This window comes from Aulonocara stuartgranti, assembly GCF_965226115.1.
Source record: "Aulonocara stuartgranti genome assembly, chromosome: 18".
Taxonomy (NCBI): domain Eukaryota; kingdom Metazoa; phylum Chordata; class Actinopteri; order Cichliformes; family Cichlidae; genus Aulonocara; species Aulonocara stuartgranti.
The window spans coordinates 36,329,502-36,349,484 of record NC_138954.1 but is presented as its reverse complement, the minus strand read 5'-3'; the positions used below and the strand labels follow the sequence as shown (position 1 = coordinate 36,349,484).

The window sequence follows — 19,983 nt, the reverse complement described above, 5'->3', positions numbered from 1 at the left end:
GTTCCCGTTTTATTCCATTTTTTTCTGCTCCTGCCCTTTTCACACAAGGCCAATCATATCTGTTCCAACTGATTCGGCAATTTGTAGAAAATGATTTCAGCCGAGGACAGAACATTTCTTATAATGTCCTTTCTCCCCACTTTCCTTCCGTCTTTTTATTTGTCTGGACCATGAGCCATTGAGCACCTGATGAACTGTGATGCAGTTCCATGGAAAATGTCTGTCATCTTCCTTTAGCACTGTGTCTTCTTTATCCTGTGTTTTTTGTTCTCCAGAGAAAAGCTAAAACTCTGTCAACAGAATATTCAAAGTTTGTTGGAGCAGAGGGATAACTTGGAGAGAGAGATAGAACAACAGAAAGTAACAGACAACTGCTTTCATGGTAGCTCCTGTCTGACTGTCACCACACATGACCAACTGTTGATGGGATTTAAGCCTCAGTCTAACTGAAATGCTGTGGCAGGATCTTTCAGAGCCACGTGGAAGAAAACGTTCACAAATATCAATGAACTGAAGCCAAAGAAGACTCGACCAACATCCCCCCACAACGATGCGACACTCATAACTCACACAGAAAACAGGAACTTCAAGTTATTGGTGCTAAAGTCAAATCAGGTCTGGACTCAGCTGATATGTGCCTACAGAGCTCGTGTTCACTGAGAGAACAGAGTAAAAGCCCTTTATCATATATTTAAACCTCACATTGGGATAATCTGACTGCAGCATCACTCTGTGGCCTGGATGGGCTTCATTTTATTAGTGTTCAAACATCCATTTCCCCTGATGTGAGTTCATCGTTTTATCAACTGTTAGATCAGTGGTTCTTAACCTGGGTTCGATCGAACCCTAGGGGTTCGGTGAGTCGGTCTCGGGTTCGGCAGAGCCTCCGCCGTGACGTGCACGGCTCATTTTGTGCACCAGTAAAAAAAATCACATTTTAATTTTCACTAAAGAGGGGTGAATGCGCATATGAAGCTGGTGGGGCTCGCTCCTCCAACAAGCTTAAGAACCACTGTGTTAGATGGATTTGAGCCTGACACAGAAAACCTCAGACTTTAATGAGTCTAAAGAACACTTTCAATGATATTTGGAGCCCTTTATATTTTCACAAATCTGCATCGTTTACTTGTCAGAACATGTGGCATACAATACTAAAAATGCCATCAGTGCTAAAAATATTACAAGTTTTGAGCCAAGCATATTACAAACTGTGGATTTTATATATATTTTGCCTACAAGGCCAAGAGAGGGAGGCTTGTCCCCTCTGAGGTTTGGCCCAGTGTCCACAGTCTGACAGCCTCTGTGTGTGTGTGTGTGTGTGTGTGTGTGTGTGTGTGTGTGTGTGTGTGTGTGTGTGTGTGTGTGTGTGTGTGTGTGTCATATACTGTATATAAATAGTGGATGTCATCAGCATCATGCCTCCACTGGTTTCCAGCATCAGCACTTTGAACACCATCGTGTCTGATGACCACAGAGTCGTTCCTGCGAACAGTGAAACCTTGACACTGAGGCACAAACCAAAGGTACATAATATATCATTTATCAGAGATTAAATGTGCTCTAACACAGGGCTGTCAGCATGCAGCTCACGGACCCGTGATAAAGAAAACGCTGCTGTGACAAAGAACGCTTTCAAAAATAAAAGTGTTACCATTTATTTTCATCCATCAACAAAATGCAGTGAATGAACAACAGAGAATCACATCCATGTTGGTGGGACCGCCCTTTGCCTTCTTCTAGGTCCATGTGCACAGTTTGAAGGAACTCGGCTGGTAGGTTGATCCAAACATCTCAGAGAACTCAGCACAGCTCTTCTGTGGATGCAGCTTCCTCACATCCTTCATGTAATCCCAGACACTCCGTGATGTTGGGATCAGGGCTCTGTGGGGGCCACACCCTCACTTCAGTACTTCAGGTTCTTCTTTACACTGAAGACAGTTCTTGATGACTTTGGCTCGTTGTCCTTCTGCAGAATACATTTGGGGCCAGTAAAGTTCTTTGTTTACAGCTGCCTGAAACCTTTGCACACTCGTATAGCTGAGAGCCATTAATACCTGACATATGAAGTTATCCAAAAGGTAACAAATGACATGAACATGTTGGGGATGTTCAGCAAGGCCGAGCTGGCAGCTTTCTTTAAATCTTACTAGAATCTAGATGAGCGAGTTAATGTGCCTTTGTTATAAAGCACCGAGACCAAAGCCGTCTCCAACCTTTGTTGTGCCACGGACGGTTTATGCCCGACAATATTTTCACGGACCGGCCTTTAAGGTGTCGCGGATAAATACAACAAAATAAAACCAGTACCGGTACCGACAAAAAATAAGATTTATTCATAACACAGGTGAAAAGACCCAGGAAAACTGAGTAAACGATCAAAACGATAACAAAATAACGCTGAAAACCGATAAAAACCCTGAAAACCACACATTTCACACCCGAGCCTCAACTCTCGCGGCCCGGTACCAAACGACTCACGGACCGGTACCGGTACGAGGCCCGGGGGTTGGGCCTCGGACCGGTTGATCCCATGTATGCAGTGTGACTGACACAGATTTTGTTGCCCTACTTTTACACCTTCCACAACACTAAGAGTAGAGCTTTTTATTGCAGGATCCTTTGACTAAACATCAGCGTGACTCATCGTTTACAGTGATGGTCCCGGAGCAGCATTAATATGACGATGAAATTACAACACAGCACTATTCCCAGATACTTACATCAAGCTCCTAAAAAACCATAAGCATTCACTATAAAGCCTCAGTGATTGGGCCCATGTCAGCTCGGTGGTGATTTGTTCCTGGTGCCAGAGGGAAGGTTTAAAACTGTCTGGGAAACAACAATCAGCTGATTATAGCTGAGTTGGGCAGAGGCTAAATAAATAAATAACTACTTATAACATGATGTGAGTAATGTAACAAATAAAAAATGATAACAGAAACAAAAGCAGCAGATCGATCAAAATATGATTTTAAAATCATGACATAATAATATCAGCATTGTTATTGTTCTTAAAAATTCCAGATTGGTCGGCTGTGGCGTAAACATGAAACAGCACGGCCATTAAGGATCTCGTTTTCAGCTCTCTCACTTCAGCCAACTTCCACAACAAGCACTGCAGAGACCGTAGACATGTGCACAAACCCGCCACGTATACGCGAGTCAGCCACCCAAACGTCCAATCATCATCTTTCACAGAGTCCCGCCTTCCTCTGTGATCAAACAGTCATCAGGGGTCATTGTGATGTCACCCGTTGGGTGGGCAGCAATCTGCTGCAGGAGGTTCTCTGATTGAAGCAGGTGATTGGTCCAGCCTTGACACACTTGTGTTATTCCAGGCCCATGCCCTCCATATTCTGGAGGCAGAACGTGTGATGAGAAGAAGCCACTTAAAGAATCTTGGAAATCAGAACCGTGCATATGGATCTACAACAAAGAGGGTGAAAGGATGTTTCAAATCCACAGTTGTTATCTGTCATCTTCAGTATAACCAGTACATGAGGTAGCGCGGGTACTGACCCTCTGCTTGATTTTATCAGGCAAGAAGGGACGAAGCATAGCAAAGACCGGACGGAAGAACATCGGTTCATTGACCAGGTGGATTCCTCTGACCTTCAGTGGGAAAGAGTCCTGAACATACACATAAACAAGCATCAAAGCATATTTAACAAGTTGAAAACTTAAAAATATAAAAATACAGAAAACTCTGCACATCAAAGTTCTACCTCTGAACTTCCAGCCGGTCCCTTAGGGGCAAGGTTACGACTGAGTTACAAATAAGCAGTTTTAGGAGCTATAAGATGCTACCTTTCACAGGAAGTCTCTAACAAGCATTTGGCCTTCAGTTTAAGCTTTTTAAGGACATTTCTATAGAAAAGGGTCGCTGTAAAAACAAACAAAAAAACTGTCTTGAGTCACCTTTTTTCCATTTTGAAAGGAAAAGGAGAAATAGGTGCAGTCGTTTCCTCAAAGATCTGCACACACGCACATATCAGGCAAAAACAGAGTTTGCTCAATTCTAACAAGCTGGAAAGTCAAAGTTGGCATGACCACCTTGAATTTTCAACACGAACTCTCGGGCAGCTTTCTTGTAATTAGCAGTCTTCAGGAATAACTCTACAGGCTCCTTGAATTCTAAATCTCCACTCTCTCCCACTCTACCTCAGTCATTGTGGTCTGGGTTCTGGGGAGGCCAGTCCAGGACGGTCATGTTCCATTGTGTGTTTCTACCCAGGAATGCTTGCTTGGTATCATCATCATGCTGAAAAGGTTGCAAATCAGACGCTTTCCAGGTGGAACTCCAACATCTGACAGTAGCTGTCCAGATTCACAATTCCATCAGTTTTGACAGGATGCCCAACACCATCCCAAACCCTGACAGACCCTCCACCGTGTTTTACTCAGTATCTCCTCTGTTTGGTCCAAACACTTCACATGTGGATTCATCTCCATAAGGACTGTTGCTCCTGATTTTCATATCAGTTCTTGTGTAATTTGGCATGTCAGCGTTTTCTCTTCCTCGAGGATGGCTTGTTGACCGCCACACTTTCACTGGGACCAGTTGTGCTGAGGCTTCAGCAAACAGTAGATGGTCCAGATCCATCTCTCAGGCACCGTGTCAGGTCTTTAATGGATTGTTCTGTCTCTCAGATATTGCTGAGGAAGGTTTTTTAGGCATCCACATGTCCAGTAAAGCTACAGATATGACAGCAACATGTGCTGATGAGCTGTAAACTCGATACAATGTAGCAGCTGGCTGAGGCAGCTGGCCCACTCTCCATGGCAACGATACCTGCACAAGCTGGGCTGAAACTAAAGGGGGCGTGGCATGTACCAGGCCATTTAAAGGCTTTTGTAACAATTTTGAAAGAATACAAAATCTTGTGTTAACAAAACTATTAATATTTAATAGCTCATTCAGTCCCAACAGGCCAGAACACTGAATTATTATTAACATGACAGCCTGCAAGAAGTGAGGGGTGACTCAAGACCCTGGGCTTCTGGTCATAGAAGGAAAGGAAAACGCATCCGGTTCAGTGTGGTGCAGAGTTTTGTTACACTGGTAAACATTCATAATAACACACATGTTCTGTTGTTAAAGAACAAACGATAGGTCGTCATCTGCACAGCTCGATCTCAGTCCTACCGAAAGCACAGATGAAATCTTTCTGGCAAGCGAAGGGTTAATCTGCAGGGCATGACTCAAACTCCACCCCGCGAGGTCAAATATGGCCTTCACACCCTGCCTTTGTGTCTCGTTCTCCCTTGAGATGATCTCGGATGTCATCAGGCTGACTCTGAATACCTGGAAGGCTGACCAGTCTTTCGGGTTCCACTGCCCTGCAAACAAGCAGACATTACTCTACACGAATAAAACATATTTCAGAAGAAGGACCACAGCATCATCCTGTGGAGCACAGTTAATATGCTAATCTCTGAATCGGTGTCATTTATACATCATGAACTAGCAAAGCCACTTTTCAAAACACACCAATGTTTGCCATTAAAATCTAGCTTAAAATCAACTAAAACCCTGAAATTGTGCTGTGCAGTCCTGGAACTGTGCAGCCATCGCGGTCAGAGACGATACAATAAAACGAGACAGTCCTCGCTAATAAATGAGAGCCAATAAACCGTTTTTGGACTGACACGTGCACAGTAGAAGTTTCAGCGTATGTCTCTGCTCGTTATCGTAGCACCGTTGAAACGCTCGTCAACTTCTACTCTGCACATTCAGTCACGTTTCCTTTTTGTATTGTTCCTCTTTAGAATTGTGTGTGAAGGACATTTGATTATTTGAAGCTTTTGCATGTTTGAAAGAGGAAGAGTTCATCTCCGTACCATCCCAGCAGGCTGCCTTTACTGTCAGTATGTTTAAAATGTTGAGAAACAAGTTTGAGAGTAGGTCAGTGGTGACAGACATGAGGGGGATTTCATCTGTGGCCGTACTGATGGAGCAGAGCTCCTGTCCTATGGTGACAGGACTGAATGAGTTTAATGTCGACTCAAAGAGAATGACCAGCATTAAACAGCATCTTAGTTTTATTTGTGTAACCCTATAAAACTAGATAACAATTTAAGATCAGCTTCTTTTAAAAGCTGTTAAATCACTGAGGAAACAGACCAGGGAGGCTTTGCCTGCTTATCGTAGCTCGTGTTGATGTCGTTGGGGCTGCTCCTAGCAGGCCCTTTCAATAATCCATCCACACCCAAGCATACTGACCAATCCTGTAGATGAGCACCCTGCTGCCTGTGCAGTCTCGCTGCGGGAGCACAGCGTGGTACGACGTGTTGAGGAGGCCGAGCACCGAGGAAGGAGACAGACAGCTGCTGATCTCAGGACTTTCCCTTCGCCACCGCTGGTAGTTGAGCAAGAGCTGTACAGGACACATTACAGAGGGACTCATTCTTATACTTCCCTCACACAGTCACACCTTTTCACACAAGCACTTTCCCATGTAAGTGCTCTCTATCCACACACATTCATAGTCTGATGGATGCATGGAGAGCAACTCTGGGTTAATATCTTGTCCAGGGATCGAACCACCACTCCACCCCGGGGACATTAGGGAGTTCCTAGGACTCTATGAACATGGTTCAAACACGTAGTTAAAAGGTTAATACTTCATCACTGCATGCAACAAAAACAACCACACAACACAACAAAATGAAGACTGCTGCATTCAGTGTTGGCTGTGAGCTTGCAGGGCAGAGCACAGCCAACAGCCAGATTACCAGTGTGATGGAGTCTTTTGCAGTTACCATAAGTAAAGGTGGAACTAGGTTGGCAGTCTGTCACAGACTGACAGCTATCAACACCCACAGTCATTTTAGGATCGCTAATAAACCTGAAGTGCATGGAACTGGGAGGAAGACCGCACAGGGACGTGCAAACTTTGCACAGAGAAGCCAGAGCCGATCGTTAGGCTCAGACGACCATGACCTCCTTGCTGTGAGTCAGCACTGATAGCCTTGCACCAAATACAAACAGTAAATAAGACATTTATGACCCGGCTGTTTATCTGAAACAAAGGCAAATTCAAAGAAGTGTTTATGTGATAAAAGTCAGATCGACTGAATGGCAGAGCTTTGACCCACATGCCTGAAATTACTCAACTATCCTGTGGAGCAAAGTAAACGCTGTTTTTAAACTGCACTGATTCATTTAACGTGCTCATGAAGAACAACGTGACCACAGCTCTGCAGCAACTTTGAAACCAGCAGACCTTCTTACATTTGTTCAGGGAGCAATCGTTGAAAGCTAAAGAGGACACCTCAGAGCCCACGCAGGAGCATGTCTGCTGTGATGCAAACACACTGCGGTCAGACACGAAGAGAATAATAAGGCGAGTGCAGCGCAGACAGTCAGGTGACAGAGAGACAAACAAAAATGCTCATGTTGTCAAAGCAGGAACAAAATGATCATTTGAACCAACCCAGCAGAAAATGAGCTGTTCAAGATCACAGCAACCGAGCTTGTGTGGACCAACACCTGCAAAACAGGAGCAAACTCAATCACGTGTGAGGCTTTAGCTTTACCATTGGATAGCACAGAACAAGGCTGCATATTATTTTAATCCATGTGTTAACCTACATGCAGTTTGGTAAGAACAGTGCCAACACTCCACATTAAGTGATTTTGGAAACAACCGTGAGCCTCCCCACGAGCCCAGCTCAGGACTGAACTGCTCAGCTCAACGTGGGTGAATGATGATGATGGTCAGCACGACCAAACGTCTTCCTCACGGTGTGGTTTCTGTGAGCTCTCCTGGACTCTCCTAAACTTCAGCATGTTTCCCCTGACTCTCAGTGACGGCTCTTACCTTGAGGGAGAGCTCCGTGTTGAAGTCTCTGGCCCGCAGAAACCTGAGGAGAAAGCCGCTGGATAAGCTCCCGACAGCGGACAGCTCGCCGGCCCGCAGCGCACCCCGCCTCAGGCGGCTGACGTACGGCCTGAGCTGCTCCGAGTCGTCCGGCAGTTCGCTGAGCTGAGGTCCGTTCATGCTGCCCTCAGGTCCGCTTACATTTGACTGCTGGAGGCAGCCTTCAGCCAAAGACAGGAGGAGGAGACAGCTGTGACGAGCAGCTGGACTTTGAGTGTTTGCTCATCGCGATACTGATGTTGGTATCGATCCCAACACAAGACCTACAGGAGCAGTGGCCAGTGTTGCCAACTCCTCAGTAAGGAAACTCGCTATTTTTTTATTTTTTTCTCTTTTCTTTTCAAACTTTATTGAAATTACAAAGTGAACAGCCAGTCATTCCAGTTCAGCCTGAACAGTAGACATACAAGGCAAGTAAAGGTAACAATATACAGTACGATGAAATAAGAAGGATGAATAAATAAAGGATAAAAAGGGGGGGGGGGGGGGGGGGGGGGTGACAGACTTGATAATTTAGTACTTGTGACAGCTCATTTGTTAAACATTTCTGAATGAATTTCAATCAATGATAAACCTTTTTTATTGGAAGTTAATTTAAGAGAGTTTAAGTAATATTCAATTTCAATCAAAAAACAATTAAATGATGGGGTTGAGTTTTGAAATTTACATTTATGTATGTGGAATTTCCCTAATAAGATATAAAGATTGACAATGGCACATTTTTTTTCTTTAGTTTCAAAATAAGTGATAATGTTCTTCCCTTCAATTTTGATTTCGTGTGTTGTCTTGCACAGTATATAATTTTCAAGCTCTCTCCAAAATGTAGCACTATATGAACAGCCATAAAACAAATGAGTAACACTTTCAAGTTCAGTTTTACAAAAGGTACATTTTCTATCAATGTCACAGAATCTTGAAATGTACATGTTGGATGGATATATGTTACGTAATATCTTCAAATGTAATTCTCTAACTTTGTTTGTAATGCAAAATCTAAAAGGAACAAGCCACGCTTTATCCCAGGTGATATTATCAAAAATAGCATTCCAAAAAAACTTCCCTCTTGGAGTTATTTTCTTCGCATTATACAAACATTCTCTAATATGTTTATTGGTGCATTTCTTGCTTAAGAAATCAATACCATTTATATAAAGAGTGTTAACGGATGCATGCGGTGTGTTCTGTTTTTGTAGCCTTTCATTAAATCAATCAGTCCGCTGGGAACGGACTTTACTACAGAGCTAAAATCTTTAAATTTGATAGGGAATGCTTTTTCTGTAATAAAGTCATTGTAACTAAGTAGCTGGCCTTCAGAGTCAAATAAGTCTTTTAAATAGATTATATTTTTATCAAGCCAATTCTGCAAATATAGTGATTTGTTCCTCTTAGTAATACATTCGTTATTCCAGATAATAGATCTATGTGGAGAAAAGTTATGTGAATAACATAATTTCCAAGCCAACAATGCCTGTTGATAAAATGCAGACATTTTAACTGGTAACTTTGATATACTGTAACTACAAGACAACAGGAAGTGTAAACCTCCAACATTTCTAAAAATGTTATGTGGAATGAAATGCCATAATGATCCAGGAGATTTTAAGCATTCTTTTAGCCATTTCACCTTAAATGTATAGTTCAGGTCCATGAAGTCCAGAAGGCCAAAACCACCTTTGTCTTTAGGTCCACAAAGCAATGATTTTTTTAGATGCTGGTGCTTATTCTTCCATACAAAGTTAACAAATAAGTTATTAACATTTTTACATGTGGAATCATACACATTAAGGGAAAGGGCTGGATACACAAATCTGGAAACACCTTCAGCTTTAGTCAAAAGGATTCTACCAAAAATTGATAGGTCTCTCTGGAGCCATCAGTTCAGTATAGTTTTCGTTTTTCCATCCTGGGAGAAAAGTTGAGTTGTTGACGCTCTGTATCATTCTTACAGACATGAATACCAAGGTATCTAACACAGTCTTTGACAGGAATATTGTGTAAGGATTTGACATTTGATTGGTACAAACATAAAATTTCACATTTAGATTTATTTAGTTTTAATCCAGAGGCAATTGAGAAATCATTTATTAATGAAACAGCATTTTCAATCTGATCTTTGTTTTTAAGGATAAAACGGTGTCATCTGCTAGTTGAGTCACTCTGATTTCTTTACCAAAAATAGATAAACCTTTAATGACTGGGCTATTTAAAATGTGTAATGAAAGTAGTTCAGCCACAATCAAAAATAAAAAGGGTGAAATTGGGCAACCCTGGCGAACAGATCTCATGACTGGAAATCTTTTAGTAGTATTTGGATATAGTATAACACAACTGTCAATATTTGTATAAAACATTTCGATAGTTGACACAAAGTTTGGACCAAAACCAAAGGTTTTGAGTGCTTTAAATAAGAAATAATGTTCTACTGTATCGAAAGCTTTATAAAAATCAAGAAACACAATAAGGGAATCATCATCTATATTGTCAGAGTAGTCTAATAGGTCAAAAATAAGCCTTATGTTTGAACTGATATGGCGGTTGGTCATAAATCCGGTTTGCGTTTCAGCTATGATCTCATCCAGATTTTTCTTTAATCTTTTGGCATAGACCAATGAGATGATCTTATAATCTATGTTCAAAAGCGTGATAGGTCTCCAATTTTCTATAACAAGAAGATCTTTATCAGGTTTAGGAATTAAAGTTATAATACCCTGTTTCATGCTTGTGGACATTTCTTTTCCATCAAGGCATTCCTTAAACATTTCTAACAAAGGATCAACAATGATATCCCAGAACTGTAAATAAAATTCCACTGACAAACCATCATTGCCTGGAGATTTGCCCTTTTTCATTGATCGAATTGCCTCTGAAATTTCTGATTTTGTTATGGGACGTTCACAATTAGTTTTAAAGTTTTCTGAGATAGTTGGTGCAAAGTTTTTAACTGACTCGATAAATCTATTACAATCATTGATATTACAATTTGATTTGAATATATCTTTGTAGAATGAACCAACATGTTTTGAGATATCTAAATAATTAGTGGTTATGTTATTATCAATCTTAAGAGCAGATATATTGTTTCTTCTTTGGTTTCGTTTCTCAAGAGCAAAAAAGTAACTAGAATTTCTTTCACCTAGTTCTAGCCATTTTGCTTTGGACCTTATAAAAGCCCCTTTAGCCATATTAATATATGCATTATCTATTTCTTCCTTTAGTCTTTTCAATTTAATTTCTTCATCATCTGATAGAGCATCTTTCTTCATTAATATGTTTAATTCCTTCATAATACTGATTTCTTTAGTGTCATTTCTTTTTTTAATTTCTTTGCTTCGCCTTATTGCCGCTTTCCTTACCTTGAATTTGAAAAATTCCCATTTTAGTGTGTGATTCATATTGGTAAACCCCCGAATATCTGTTCTGCCGTTTTTTCCACTATACTACAAAATGTATCATCATTCAATAAATTATTATTTAGCTTCCAAAAACCACGTAGTTTACTTTGACTTTGTTTATTGCCAACTAAGAGAATTGTGATGAATTTGTGATCAGTTAATGGAGCAAAATCATGAGAAGATTCTGAAACAAAATGTAAACACGAAGAAGATATTAACCACAAATCAATTCTGGATTGTAGAGATCTATTTGCATTGCTCCAGGTAAACTCTTTTGTATCAGAGTTGAAGAATCTCCATACATCTATAACTGCAAGTTGTTCACAGAAAAATGCAGTGCTTTTAAATTTTGAGTGTTGAGATGTTCTTATTGGTACTCTATCTATAAGATCGTCTGGAGCATCATTATAATCTCCTCCAAGAATCATGTGGGCTCCCTTATATTTTGATTTTAAAAAATCAAGTTTCTCAGATAATTGTATGCACATAGATTTGGCCTGAGTTGTGTTATTATGACTGTATAAATTACAGACTATAAAGAAGGTGTTGTCCAATTTGAAAACCAGAATAATCCATCTGCCTTCATCTGAAGACAACGATTCAATAATATTACCTTTAAAGTTGTTAAGGAGAATGGCTACGCCTGCCGAATGTTGAGAGGCGTGGCAAAAATAACACTGATCACCCCACTGTGCTTTCCAGAATTTTACATCATTATCACTCGAATGAGTTTCTTGTAGAAAAATCAAATCAGCATTTTTTCGTCTACAGAAAATGAAAATTGACTTTCTTTTGGTACTGTCGCGAATCCCTCTAACATTAAGGGATAGTATTTTTAAGGAACTGAAATGTAAGTCTGTCATAAGAGAAGAAGGGAATGAATAAAGTGAACTGGATGTCTGTAAAATTAACTAGAAATTTATAAGGTGCTAAGGTATAAACACCTAAAGATACTCTCAAACAGGAAAACTAAATGTTGAGTACCTAAGTAAAAGTCTTCAGACTCTATTTCGTTTTTCCCCATTGAAGTGACCCAAATACTTTAAGCAAATTAACATTTATACACCAAGAAAGTAGGATGTTTAACTACTCACACTGTAAAACATAAGCAAGTCCAAACATAACCATAATAATGTTTGCCAAGTATTGGTACAACTAACTTGGAGGTATGAAAGTTTTATAGAAGATTTAAAGAGGATATTATTGGTTGTAAACATATTACCTAATGAACCTGAGGTATTTCAAGCAAAACAAAACAAACAAAAGATACAATATACAAGTGCCTCAAATGATTAAATATTGAACAGTAACATTGGGAGCCTGAGGTAGTTGAAATACCTGTTAATGTTACGTAACTTACAGAGTGAACTTAAAGTATTTCAGTCATCTTGCTGATCTTTTAATAACCTCTTATTTATGCGCTGTGTCTTACACAGGACCAATCCATTTGGTCTTCTTTCCCTCGTCACGGGCCACAGTTTATTTCTACACTGTCTCTCCATGTAGGTGAGATCTTCAGCCAACCTGAGATTCTCAGGAAACTCGCTATTGGCTGTCCTAAGAGTCGCTAAATGACGTCATCGCCTAATTTGCATAATCGGTCATGCTAATGTAATTGTAACCTACGTTGTTGGAGAGAGAAATAACATCGTGGAAGAGACATAAAGTGAGTAAAAACGTCCTAAATGCATTTAGAGTTTATTTAGAACTACAAATTAAATTTATTTTAGCAATTATTGTTTTTTTTAATGTCACAATTCCAACCCTGCTCCTTTACCCGGGCTTGGACCGGCAAGTGACCCGAAATAGGCGCTCTGGTGGAGTTACTTTGAGTGTGTGTTTATAAGTAGTTTTAAACCTTGTGATCCACAAAACAGCATAAGAGTAAAAGAACTGACTGCGTTACAGCACCCGCTGCTTGTTGAGAGTAAAAGCGATACGAGCTTTCACGAGTTTAAAAAAAAAAAAGTCGCTAAGGGGTCTGAAAACTCGCTAAATATAGCGACAAAGTCGCTACGTTGGCAACACTGGCAGTGACACCGATACTTTGACCTTTCACGTGCAGCGGAGAGAGGTTGGGAAGAATCTGCAAACTAAACGCTGGGATTGGTACAGCAATAAGAAAACACACTTTTCATTCATGTTTTGGGTTTTTGGAGCTGTGCTCGTCTCTGACGTGTGTTTAAATGTGTTTGAGGCTTATAGATAACATAGATGCGACAGCACAGGTTCAGCCATTTCTCACAGTGCATAAACACCAATGAATTTAACATTAATCGGTGCGCTACATACTCAACTTAGAGGCTACAAACAAAGGATCGATCATAGTATAGATCCAATACCAATGCCAGCGCTAGTATCAATACTGTGGATATCATTTAAATCTCTCAACAGTTGCAACTCCCTGTGACTGCTGACCTGGGTTTGTATTGGAGACTGCACAGTTGTTTAATCCTTTGTCCACTCATCCCACATTTTGATTCATATTATGAATATTCAAATATCAATACGCTTTTTTAGAGCCTGTCATTTATCCAGTGGCTGTGACGAAAACAGAGAAAGCTGCCATTATGGGTTAAGTCCAGGTGTCACTGAGCTGTCTTCAGGACACTCAAAAAGCCCACTCCATGAAAAGTAAGTGTCTGCCATCCATCCATGCAGTTACTTCAACTCATTCTACCGATTCAGGCCTTATTCCAGGTGAATGTCGGGATCCAGCCTGTACAGACCGTCAGCCTGTGGCAACCCTGACAATCAGCTGATTCTTAGTAACCTCAGCTAATATGTTGATGAAGCTGTGCATCATTTTACCTTTAAACTCTAGGGCTGGGCCCAAATTTGGCTCTTTTCACTTTATGCGGTCTTGCCAGCATTTATCAATCTTCAGCCGGCCATATGACCCTTTCAGGGCTGAAAAACACCTTTGACCCATGAGAGCCCAGACTGTCAGGAAAACTATGGTAGAGTTAATGTTGAAACTTTAACAGGGTGTGGGTTCATATGGGTCAAACCATTGAAATCTGTAACCATCCATCTTCATCCGCTTTATCCGAAATCTGTAAATCTGTAACCACATCAGTAAAACACCAATAGTGACGTTTCTCTGAGCGTTCTTGTTTTGGGAGAAAATGACAACACCTCCCCCTGCTGGTTAAAAGCATTTACTGCAGGGGGCAGGAGCGCATTTGTAATTTGAACCACCCTAAAGCCTCTGTGTATCCTAGATGGGCAGAACTACAATAGTAGTACTCTGTGAAACAACCAGTAAATAAAAGTAGAGAGAATGTGATCAAAATAAAAGATTAAAATGAACATAAACACATGAAACATGGAACAGAGTGAACTGAAAGAACAAAAGATCATTTTAATGTTACTGAAGATTTATTTTTTCACTCATTTACTCAGATGTTGTTCATATATAAATGTATTTACAGAAAATGACGCATAAAGCAAAGTGTCTTTACTTTCCTAATAACAAACATGGCATTTCTAACAAAGCTCTGGAACTTATTTAAACCTATATATCTGTATATACACCTTATTGAATTCATATTCAGTAGTTTGGAGGTTTGTCTTTGACCACTATCTTTATTTGTTTAGACGTGCTAGCTAGCTCTGGCAGGGTCACTGATTAAACTAAATACAGGGGAACAGCTTGTAGTTATTATTACTACTATTACTGTAATCATTGGTAGTAGTATTTCATAATAATTTTGACTGCTATATCAAAAGTATTTCTCATTCTGTCATTATCTTTCCCCCACATTAGAAAAGAACACACTCATGATATTCAGTGATGGAGCTATTTTGATCATCTCCTTTAGCTTTGCTATGGCTGCCCATGTGTTTTTACCCTGGGTGTCTAAGTATCGGGTGGACATATCATTACAGCCTGAAACTGTCGGGGGCATTTGCACTTCATCCACTGTCCAGTTGACATGGAGTTTCTCAGTGCTCAGTTCTTTATTGTTCTTTATAAATCCTGTAATATGAACTATCAATACAGCAGGTAAAATGAGTTTTGAACAAGTCACCAACTTTCGAAGCAAATCTATTTCCAAAGGTGCTATTGATGTGAAATTTTCACCACGTGTCAGTAACAACCCATCCAATCCACACATGAAAATCCCAAATCACAGGCAAGTACATTTAAAGTTTGCTTAACAACATTTAGACAAGCCTGTGAAACACTGGGAGAGTAGAGTCTGGTCACATGAGACCAAAGCTGAACTCTTTGGATGCCAGAATACACCCCATGTTTGGAGGTGAAAAGCAGTGCACATCACCCCAAAAACACCAAACCAACAGGTGGGAACATCGTGACGTGGGGCTGTTTTTCAGCATACAGCACTGTGATTCAAATAATTAAAGGATGAGTGGAAAAATGTCCTGAGAGTCTTGATAAAAACCTGCTGCCACCTACCAGGATGATGAAGATGAAACGAGGGGACAGTGATGCCAAACACAGCCAACAAACTCGGTTAGTTTCAGAGAGACAAACCAAAGCTGCTAGAATGACCCGGAACCTTCTGGACTGTGTGGCAGCACGGGTAAAATCACACCTGTCACTGTGACTAGTTTCTGCATACAGCAGGCGTATTGAAGCCAACAAACGCTTTTGTACGACGTATTGAATCCATTTCAGTAAACATGTTCATTCCCTCCATGAATCGCTACCTTATTGTGGTGGAGGGGTTTGTGTGTTCCAGGGATCCCAGGGCTATGTCGTCTGGGGGCTTCTGCCCCGTCAGGGTCTCCCATGGCAAATTGGTCCTAGTGAGGGACCAGACAAAGAGCGATTCAGAAGACCCCTATGAGTAGGACACCAAGGGAACAGTTCACCCTGCCCAGGGTAGGGTTACCGGGGCCCCGCCCATGAGCCAGGCCTGGGGAGAGTCCCCGAGGGCAAGCGTCTGGGGGCCGGACCTTAGTCCATGGAGGAATAGCCCGAAAAAGGGGACATGGGTCTCCTGCAGGCCCACCACCCCCAGGAGGCGCTATAGTGGTTGGGTGCATTGTGTGCCGAGCAGCAGCCAGGAACAGAGACCCTGGCAGACCAAACCCCGGCTACCAAGACTAGCAACTGGGACATGAAATTTCACCTCACTTTTGGGGAAGGAGCCTGAGTTAGTGCTTGAGGTTGAGAGGTACCGGCTAGAAAACGTCGGGCTCACCTCAGTGCTCGGGTTGGGGAACGGGTTCTTACTGTCATTTGCGCTTATGCGCCGAGTGGCACCTCAGAGTACCCAGACTTCTTGGAGTCCCTGGGCAAGGTGCTGGAAGGTGCTCCACCTGGGGACTCTGTTGTCCAACTGTGAGACTTCAGTGCTCATGTGGGCAATGACAGTGAGAACTGGAGGGGCGTGATTGGGAGGAAAGGCCTCTCAGATCTGACCCCAAGCTGTGTTTTGTTATTGGACTTCTGTGCAAACAACAGTTTGGCCATAACAAACACCTTGTTCGAACATAAGAGTGTCCATAAGTGCACATGAAACCAGGACGCTCTAGGCCGTAGGTCGATGATCGATTTTGTAATCGTATCACCGGACCTGCGGCCATATGTTCTGGACACTCGGGTAAAGAGAGGGGCTGAGCTGTCAACTGATCACCACCTGGTGGTGAGTTGGATCAGGTGGCGGGGGAGGATGCTGGAAAGACCTGGCGCCTAAACGTGTAATGAGGGTGCACTGGAAACGCCTGGCAGAGGCCCCAGTCCATGAGATCTTCAACGCACACCTCCGGCAGAGATTCAACAACAGGGAGACGGACATTGAGTCCGAATGGACCATATTCAGCATCTCCATTGCTGAAGCCGCTGCACTGAGCTGCGGCTGCAAGGTGGTTGGTGCCTGTCATGGTGGTAATCCCTGAACCAAATGGTGGACACCAGAGGTGAGGGAGTCACCAGGCTGAAGAAGGAGTCTTATCAGGCTTGTTGGCACGCCTCTACAATGTTGTGTGCAGCTCAGGGGCAGTACCTCTGGATTGGCAGACCGGGGTGGTGGTTCCCATCTTTAAGAAAGGTGACCGAGTGGGTGTTCCAACTACAGGGGGATCACACACCTCAGCCTCCCTGGGAAAGTTTGTGCCAGAGTGCTGGAAAGGAGAGTTCGTCCGCTAGTCGAACCTCAGATACAGAAGGAACAATGCGGTTTTCGTCCTGGTCGTGGAACACTGGACCAGCTCTTTATCCTCTCGAGGATGCATGGGAGTTTGCCCAACCAGTCTACATGTGTTTGTGGACTTGGAGAAGGCATTCGACCGTGTCCCTCGGGGTGTCCTGTGGGAGGTGCTGCGGGAGTATGGGCTGTCTGGCCCATTGCGACGGGACATTTGATCTGGGGAGAGGGAGGTCTGGGCTTCTCTGCTTAGGCTGCTGGCCCCGTGACCCGGTCCCAGATAAGCGGAAGAAGATGGATGGATGTTCAATACTTGTTCCCTGTGTCATTTCTCGTTATTGCACATAATTTATGGATATCTATGGTTTGATTTCTTTGCATGTGTGGATTGGATGGATTGTTACTGACATGTGGTGATAATTTCATGTTGATAGTGCCTTTAGAAATCAAATCAGAAATCTTTGCAACCATTGTAGCTCATTTCTAAAAATAACTTAAACTAACATCAATGCCTGGTTACATCTCAGCTGGATTACTGTAACTCGCTGTATCTTAACCTGCCGACACAATCTAAACTTAGATTTGGTCTGTGGCCGTGTGGTGGTTCTGTTTCAGCCAGGAAGGCTCAGGGGTGAAGGAGACTGAAATGTGAGGAAGAAAAAGATCTGCAGTCAGAAACAAGTTACAGCTTTAGCTCATTTTACTGAAAAACGTGTAACAGGAGTTGGTGAACCAGGTGCCCCTGTAGCATTACGCTACTACTGTACATACAAGACAACACTCACAGATCAGTCTTTGATTATACAATGCTTCTAATGAGTATGTTCATCCATATATAATGTAAAACCAAATGGTTCTGGGTCACAATGCAAATTAAAAGTGTTTACAGTTGTAAAAAAACAAACAAAAACCCACACTTGTTTTGGTAGTTGGGGATGAGCCCGATTAGGGCTTTATTCCTGTGTAAATCTTATTTCATCCATATGGTCTCCAAGATAGTTCGAGCCAACCTTCTTCATGTGCCACATTTAGAAGGTTAGTGTCTCAGATCACTCCACATTTTAACCAATCACACCAAAAAATGCACGTTTTTGGTGTAAAAATACATTCAAATGTGTCCCTCGATCTTTGTCCTGTGCAATGTTCCATGCTGCGGACCCATTGGTGTGGAGATTCTTGGAGGATGATAATGGATCTAACAGAACCGGCCAGTAAGGGTTCCACGCAGACTGGAGTGTTACCAAACTGTTGAAAGGTTTTGAGAAAAATAAGATCCCGCTGCTTGAAGAATAAATGCCTCAGAGAAAACTCAGAGCTGCTGCAGGAAAATGAGTTTGCAAAAGTTCATTCATAAAAACCCTGTTTACCTGTTACTGCAGCTAAAAAGACACCTGGGAGTGACGAGCCGTGCTGCTTCCTCTACAGAAATCTTCATGCGTTTCATTCAAGGAGTATTACAACTTAGCATCCAATCACAATCAATTCTGTTGAAAGTGTTGCTCTTGACAGAATCCTCTGTGCTGGTCTAATGCTGGGTCCAGATGACATACAGTGTGACCTGAAACACACAAACCTCGATCCTTCGCTGGCAGCACAGGGGGATTAGACAGATAAAACCTGGGCATGGCATCTGTGTCAGAAAAATTAAGCTAAAGCAGAAGTGCTTAAAAACTTGCATTCTATTTTAGGCCACCAGATGGCGATAGCTGTGGTTGCAAAAAGCCTCCCAGAGCTGGGAAAGTGGCGGCCTCCACCTCTGCACACACCTTCATACCCAGTTTATGATCTCATTCACTGCTTTTGGGTCAAATGTAATAAAAAAAAAAAAATTTAGTTTGCAAATCTTGGTCATACTACGTTTCAAAGTGTGTTATCATTGGCTGATGACAATCAGAACCCCCCAGCCCCGCCTCAGGTTTTTTGCAAACCAGTGGCCCAGGAAAAGTGAGAAACTCCTGGCTCAAAGGGTGACATCACTGTAGCTACATCCACAGTAAACATTTTCCTGATGAGTTCATGGTCCCAGTGGCTAGTTTCACACACTGACGAATACAAAACGAGATTCATTTTTTCATCACGGTCTCCATTAGAATCCAGGAGGAAGATAAATCCAGGCATGTCTTACTGTGTGACTTATAAGTCACTACTGTCTGAGTGTGCATCACCCCTCGGTCCATGTGACATCTGGCTGCTAAGCTAATGACCTTTAGCCCAGTTATGGACCTCCCCCAGGTGGGACAAGAGGATAAGGAAATGGGTGAATGGGGAAGTGATGCTTCACTAACTGTAGAGGTTACATGCTTCTGTTATGTACAGTATATGGTCAAAGAACACACCTAACACAACATAGCTCTTGGCCAAGATGATGGAAAATACCTGACAGAGTGACCAGCTAATATTGTGTAGACAACCTCATTTTCCTGCCCAGGAGAAAACCAACAGAATCTCAAGTCTTTGACCTTTGATCTCCTTTTACTGACATGTTGTTCAGAGTCAGCTGTCCAGTGTGAAATGTTGGGAAATCACCGAGGGTTCAGACATTCTCCAAAACAGCAGATTCCACCGTTCTAGGCTATCGACTCTCACAGG

General features: G+C 42.1%; 1 protein-coding gene across 1 annotated transcript; it reads right to left on the bottom strand.

Annotated features, from left to right (window-relative positions):
* Positions 1-1,625: 1,625 nt before the first annotated feature.
* On the bottom strand, positions 1,626-8,164 carry ttpa (tocopherol (alpha) transfer protein). The gene is made up of 5 exons (XM_082513046.1): positions 7,824-8,164; positions 6,224-6,377; positions 5,147-5,340; positions 3,520-3,630; positions 1,626-3,426 (listed from the first exon to the last, which is right to left on the bottom strand). Exons 1-5 carry the CDS (start codon positions 8,001-8,003, stop codon positions 3,193-3,195), a joined length of 873 nt encoding a protein of 290 aa, XP_082369172.1. The 5' UTR covers positions 8,004-8,164; the 3' UTR covers positions 1,626-3,192.
* Positions 8,165-19,983: the final 11,819 nt, after the last annotated feature.

Bases quoted from the DNA above. Each gene is read 5' to 3' on its own strand.
- ttpa (XM_082513046.1), bottom strand. From the start codon at position 8,003: ATGAACGGACCTCAGCTCAGCGAACTGCCGGACGACTCGGAGCAGCTC. The intron at 6,378-7,823 runs GTAAGAGCCGTC...TGTCCTGTACAG, and splicing joins ACACGGAGCTCTCCCTCAAG to CTCTTGCTCAACTACCAGCG. The intron at 3,631-5,146 runs GTAGGACTGAGA...GTGTATGTTCAG, and splicing joins AGATTTCATCTGTGCTTTCG to GACTCTTTCCCACTGAAGGT.